Raw genomic sequence first — 6539 nt, 5'->3', positions numbered from 1 at the left:
TCTGCGTGTGCATTGTGTGTGTCTGTGTCTGTGTGGTGTGTGCTTGTGTGCAGCTAGTTGAGCATGATCACATTCCCACAGAAGAGCCGCTGTTTCTATGGTGTTTTACAGAGACTCGCAGGACCCTCACAACACATGTGTGACACGGGCTGTTTGGTATTATTATCCCCCATTTTACCAGCAAGGAAACTGAGGCTCAGAGAGGGTAAAAGGGGGTTTTGTGCCCATGCTCCCACAGCCAGCAGGTGTCAGAGACTAGGCTGAAGCTCCAGGCCGGTGTCCTGCCCACTGCCTTCTGGGAGGCCTGGCAGTGGGACCAGCCGCCCTGGGCTTCCTCTCACCTCCAGCTGGTTGTGGAGGGATCCTGGCACCTGAGAAGGACCCCGGGAAGGAGCAGCCACTCACATGATATGGAAATTCACTTCTCTTTCTAAGAAAGTGATGGGAGGTGTCGGGTGAAGCCCTGCTTAAGAAGCCACCCACTCCCACAGTGCATCACCAGGGGGTGACGTCCCACTGATGGGAAGCCGATTCTTTTAAGGGCCGGGCCCGTGGGGCGTGGTTAGGGACACCAAGGAAGGCCCGTGGTCAGGATACGGTGCTCACCTGGAAAAGGCCACGTCCCCAGGGGAGGCCTGTGAGTCCAATGCCATGCTCACTGGCCATGTGACCTGGAGAAGGGCATGTCTTTGAGCTTCCCTTTACCAAGCTGTTAAATGGGAACATTAGTACCTGTGCTGCCTAGGGTTGGCAGACATAAGGTGTGAAGGTGTGCAAAAGGTGAGAAGCAGGAATGGTTTGTTACTCAGAGAGAACTGAGCGCTTTGCTGAGGTGCCCATCATAAGACTTCTAGGGAGGAATGCAGACTAGCTGGCTTTTTTATAGTTTGTGGCCCTTTAAGACCCAGCTCCCAGCCTGCTGGTATCTCCCAGAACACACATGCTTCTGGCAATCAGTCTGTGAGGCAGCGTCAGCCACCGCCATGGGGCATCGAGCCCTCCCACGGAGGGGGCACTCGGCTCAGGGCCCATGAGTGCATGGCCTTGTTGTCCCGCCTGCAACTGGATTAACGGAATTTCATTCCTCTGCTTCCTTCACAGATTATTGCGATTCACCCCCAGTTCTTGAGATCCCATTGCAAGCAGTTTGTAACCGGAGGAAAGAAGGTAAGCATCAAGTGACGCTTTTTTTGTTGTAAAAATGGAGTGTTTGGGACCTCTCGTTACATAGCCATGAAATTTAAGTTTTTGTTTTCGTGAGTCTTTTTTCTTAGTGATGCCTTCCTATTTTCTGAAAAGTTTAAAACATTATTTATTAATTCCCCAAAATGTATTTCAGAAGTGATAATAAAGGGAAAAGAAATGACTTTTTGGGTGAGCAAGGAAGATTGGTCTCAATACTTTCCAGTGTTGTTGGCTTTGAGTGGGTGGGGAGAAAACAGACATGATTGACAGTGGCCAGTGCCCTCCTGAGGTGCAGCCAGCCTCCCTGGGTGGTCCGATTTCTGGGGGCCCAGCTCTCCACACTTTCCCAGTGGGGCCTTGGGGTCATACTCACAGTGTGGGGCCTTCTCTCTTGGGGGAGCTTCCAAGGTAGACACAAGCAGAAGTCACGTGGGAAAAGCCAGCCTGGAGAAGGCTGTAGCCATCACACCTTCAGTAAACTTTTAGCAAAACTCTGGGTGTTCTTCACACTACAGTCACCTTATTTCTCTATGACGTTCCTTCCCAGAGAAGAAGACTGAGGTGTCCAGCGCGATCAGGCCTGGTCTCATCTGAGATTTGTGTTGTCTTATAATCACGTGCATTTGGATGTATTAATCACAATCTTAGCATCTCCGTGGCGGGCCTCCACACGAGGCTAGCACTCAGACACCAGGTTTGAACATTTCAGGGGTTACATTTTTAGAGCACTTTCAGTTTTCTGGTGTATTTTCCTCCCACAAGCCTTGAGCTACACGCTGTAATAATATCTCTGTTTTATGGTTGAAGAAACTGAAGCTCTGCATTATTTGGCTATGATCTCAGAGTTCAGAGGGGTCTCAGGATTTGAGGCCAGGCACCTGGATCCTCTTCGTTTGGCCGAGGAGGCACAAGCCCCATGGCCAGGGTGGGCAAGGCTTTCATTCAGAGCCTGAGGAGGCTGGTTGTCTGTGTTGGGCTGTCTCTCCGGGTCCCCATTACAGGAGCACAAAGTCCAGTGTCAGACCTCACTGGGAGGCAAGAGGGAGAGTGATGAGCTCCCTGGCCTCAGGAGAAGTAGGGACACCTGCTGCCTAAGGACGCCCGCTGAAGGTCACAAGGGCTAAATGAAGTTGTTCTTCAGCCTGGGAACAGGAATCTTTTGGAAGATGGCTGGCTAATGGAGCGCATGGGGTTGTGTGCCTGCCCTCTGCCACCACTGGTTTAAAGAGCCACAGGTGCACGAGAGGCATCGTTGTCTAAGTACCTGGGAAGACTTTCATTTGCACCTTTTGCCTCCCCCAGTGGCGGGCTGGTTCATGTACATCCCATGGCACCTGGAGGGGGTGGAGGCGAGAGAGGGCACGGGCCCTGGCCGCTTGGGCCCCTTCCTCCCTCGGCATCTCTGAGCTGCCAGCACACCAGCCCTGTGGCTGTACTTGCCCGGGGTTGAGAAGGGAGGACATGGGTCCAGACGATGGAAATTTCTATTGGAGATGTTCAGGGGAGCTTGTGTGCCGAGGCTGGAGCAGCGAGCTGATTCCCAGTTCTGTTTTATTTCCAAGCTGAAAAAAAGCAGCAGCCCCAGCCTGAAAGGGTTCCTGGGCCCTGGTCCATGGGAGAGCTCGTGGCCTCAGTAGGTGGCCGGGGCTCCAGCTGGGGAGCGGGGTGGCAGCCACCACTGTCAGGGTGGGTTTTGGTGACTTGCCAGATGTTCTCAGTCAGCAGATTCACTTGTGCTTTCGGTGCCCTTTACCTTTGAACTCTCTTCATAATAGCAGTGTGGACAACTTTGACAAATTATTAAATTGTCAGGATGCTGTTTGTGGCAGAGTTCATTTTTAGAAAGCAGAGAGTCAGCTCTTTGATGTAGCGGGGGCTCAGCAAGAGGGACAGGCTTCCTTACAAGCTGTAAAGTACCAACCGAACCTAGCCCATCAAGCACACAGACATAGTGGTGCTGGGCCCAAACAGGACCTAACCTTACTGGTTTTACTACCCATTGAACATGAAAGCATTTTAGGTTTTATAAGGAAGACATTCTTTTGAAAAAAAATTTGTGGTGGTGTCAAAATGTGTTGTATTTCAATGACCCCATGATACAGACAGCTGGGTGGCCCAGTGGATAGAGTGCTGGGCCTGGAGTCAGGAAGACTCTGTTCCCAAGTTCAAATCCGGCCTCAGATACTTACTAGCTATGTGACCTTGGGCAAATCACTTACCCCTGTTTGCCTCGATTTCCTCATCTGTAAAATGAATTAGAGAAGGAAATGGAACACTGCTTCAGTATCTCTGCCCAAAAACTCCCAGCAGGGTCACCGAAAGTTGGACACAACTGAAAATGACTGAACCATAACAACAAATCCCAGGATTCTCCTCTTCCTGTCCCATTCCAGACCTCACTGGAACATGAGGAGAGTCTGGGTTTGTGTCAAGAGTCCCTGGCAGGGGCACCAGCACATACCTGGCGTCGACGCAGCTTTTGAAGGGTTCTGAAGTGCTTTGCACACCAGTGAGATGCGCAGCAGCTCTGAAAAGTAGACATCCAGCCATTAATGGTTCCCATTTTATCTGCGAAGCAACCACGGCTCCAAGAGGCCTGCCTCCCTCCAGGCCACCCACCCAGTAATGGTCAACCACGGGACCTGAACCCACATTGTCTTGACTTAAATCCACTAGACCACACTAGTGATGCTCTTTCAAACCAGAAAGAGCACGAGAGAGTGAACCCAGCTGTGGATGGCACGTGCAAACCTGTCATCCGAGGATGAGCTGACCCGGCTTCTGAGAGGCCCGTGACCTTCGTTGGCCATGAAGCCCTGATGACTCTGCGCCACAGACACTCAGGAAGACCATCCTGTGCAGGAGGCTGGGGCTGTGGGGAGCATGCCCACTGCTCCTTCAGGTGGGCTCCATGTGTTTCCACTTTCCTGCATAAACAGTGAGCTTGGAGAGCGCCATGGGCCACCAAGCTTCATCTTTGCTGGGTGTATTATTAATATCTGCATCCTTCTGGTGAGTCCCATTTAAAGGTGGGGCTTCAAAAGCACAGCTCGAGGCCTCAGAAGGCAAGTCTCGGCAAGCCTGGCCTGTTAAATTTCTAGGACACCAAGTCAGGCTTTATAGTGTATGGAGTCCTGCAGCCCTGCTCAGCACAGTGGTTTATCCTCTGAGGCGAAGGCCAGGCCATGGCAGGCAGTGTCTGCAGTAGGGAGACCCTTTGTTCTTTCTGAAAGGTAAGAAATACCAGCATGAGAAGTAAAAGGCAGGGGCGCAAGGCAAGGCCCCACACTGCCCATTTGTGAGCGTCAGAGTGTTCAGCAGTGTGATGTGGGGGGGTTGCTCAGACCTTAGGTCGGGCATCATCTCTATGGTGCTGTGAGGTTTGCAAAGCATTGTTCAAATAGGATCCCATTTGATCCTCACAACCAGACTGTGTGTTAAGTGCTATGATTATTATCCCCATTTTACAAATGGAGAAACTGAGGCAGGCAGGTCCAGTGACTTGTCCAGGGTCACACAGCTAGTAGGTGTCTGAGTCTGGATTTGAACTCAGGGCTTCCTGACACCAAGTCCAGTGCTCTGTATACTGTGGTGCCCCCTGGCTACCTTTGCCTTCTAGCATTTGGGGTTTTTTTTCAGTTTCGCGAAGAAAGACAGTGTCCAGAATGAGAAAGATAATCTTCCTGTGCTTTGACCAAGTCTGGAGCGTTGGCTCATTGTGGACGTCGCTTTTGAGGAAGGGCCTTTATCAGTCAGGGAAGCTTCAGAGGAGAGAACTGGGAAAGACTGGAGGCAGCCTAGGAGACGTGAGGCTATTCCGGAGTGTTTGAGGCTATTCTGTGGAAAAGGCATTGACTCGTTCTCTTTGCCATGGAAGAAAGAACTGTAGCATGGGGGGATGGCAGAGACATCCACTGGTCTAGCCCCTCCGCTGCTGGTGCCATTGTCCCTGGTCGGGCCACCCATCGAGGAGGTTAGAAAAGGCTCCTTAGGTGCGGCACACAGCACAGAATGGAGCTAGGGTTTGTCCTACTACTGGACAGCCTCTTCAGTACAGGAAGGTTATCCTGTTACCTGGCCATCTCCATTGGAGAGGCCAAGAGGTCCGACCATTCAGAACTCAGAAGACTGCTCCCCCAGCTAGGGCTGTCCAGCTCCAGGTCACTAAGCTGTGCTCAGAGAGATGCGGTGCAGAAAGCCCCCATAGACAAGTCAGCATCTGCTCCAGACTGGCATGGGCAGCACCATCATAGGGGGCAAATGGGCGCCATTTTTCAGCTATGGAGCCTGAGCTGAACAAGCTCCTTCCTTGGAAATCCTAGGACGAGAGTTGCATTTCACAGCCCTGGAACGAGGGGAGAAGCTGTCTGTCTTTCCAGTCTCTCCTGTCACAGGGTACATTTGTCCATATGCCCAGTTCCAAAAAGGTCTTGGGATTTCTGGGGAGGCTCAATCATTGTCCATCCCCATATCATCAGAACAAGATCCATGTGGCATCATTTGCAAGGCCTCCTGATGCCAGCTAAAATATTCCCCCAAATCTTCTTCAGCAAAGTTTCTCAGACTGTCCCCAAAACACAGTGCAGGGAATAGCAGGGGTGCCAGGCCTACCAGTTGGGAGGCCTGGTTATCACTGTTACCCCCAAAACCAAATATCCTGCAACTTTAATAGCAACAGAAATAATGCAGAATGTCTGTCCTGCAGGTGTATCGTTCATAAAGGCAGGAAACTTATTCCCATCTCTGCCTACTTTCTGAATGGCCAAGTTGAGTCAGTGCACATGGGTTCATTATCCACCATATGCCAGGCACCAGTCTAAGAGCTGGAGATGCATTGAAATGCAAAAACATGGTCCCTGCTCTCAGGGAGCTCAGTGGAGGAGACAACATGCACACAGCTGTGTACCAGCAAGCTACTTACAGGATAAATGCAAAATAATCAAAATGAACAGAGGGAGGGCACTGGCATTCTGACTGCGTGGAAAATGCACAGTCAAGAGACAAGTGATGCCACTTTGAGTTCTGTATCCTTAACAAGATCATAGGGAAGGGGAAAGGACCCACATTCCATTTAGCACATGCAAGCTCTTTGGTAACTGGGGAGAGCAGTTGTGGTGGAATGAGGAGGTTGGGAGTCACACTAGGGATGAGAGGAAAGACAGTGGAGGCATTGATGGGCCAGAGCTGGTGGGGACAGATGGATCAAGTGAGGGGTTTGAGGAGGAGGGGCATGTGACTGTGTTTGTAGGCAGGAGAGAGAGAGAGAGGATAAAGGGGGGAGGGAGAGGGGGGGAGAGGAGAGAGAGAAGAGAGACAGAGACACAGAAAGAGGGGATAGAGGGAGGGAGAGAGGG

At 51.4% G+C, this 6539-nt stretch overlaps 1 protein-coding gene across 3 annotated transcripts in view; it reads left to right on the top strand.

The window, feature by feature from the left end:
• VPS41 (VPS41 subunit of HOPS complex) overlaps nucleotides 1-6539 on the top strand; it is a 178528-nt gene that overhangs the window by 98564 nt on the left and 73425 nt on the right. For all 3 annotated transcript variants that reach the window (XM_069084387.1, XM_069084386.1, XM_069084388.1), the window contains one exon: nucleotides 1102-1167. In XM_069084387.1, coding sequence (XP_068940488.1) covers nucleotides 1102-1167 — 66 coding nt within the window. The remainder of the gene's footprint in view (nucleotides 1-1101; nucleotides 1168-6539) is intronic.

Source organism: Petaurus breviceps, unplaced genomic scaffold (assembly GCF_028583685.1).
Source record: "Petaurus breviceps papuanus isolate PSGF00001 unplaced genomic scaffold, PetGlider_PUasm1.0 174, whole genome shotgun sequence".
NCBI lineage: Eukaryota > Metazoa > Chordata > Mammalia > Diprotodontia > Petauridae > Petaurus > Petaurus breviceps.
The sequence above is the reverse complement of the archived record's forward strand: the minus strand, read 5'-3'. Positions and strand labels throughout refer to the sequence as shown.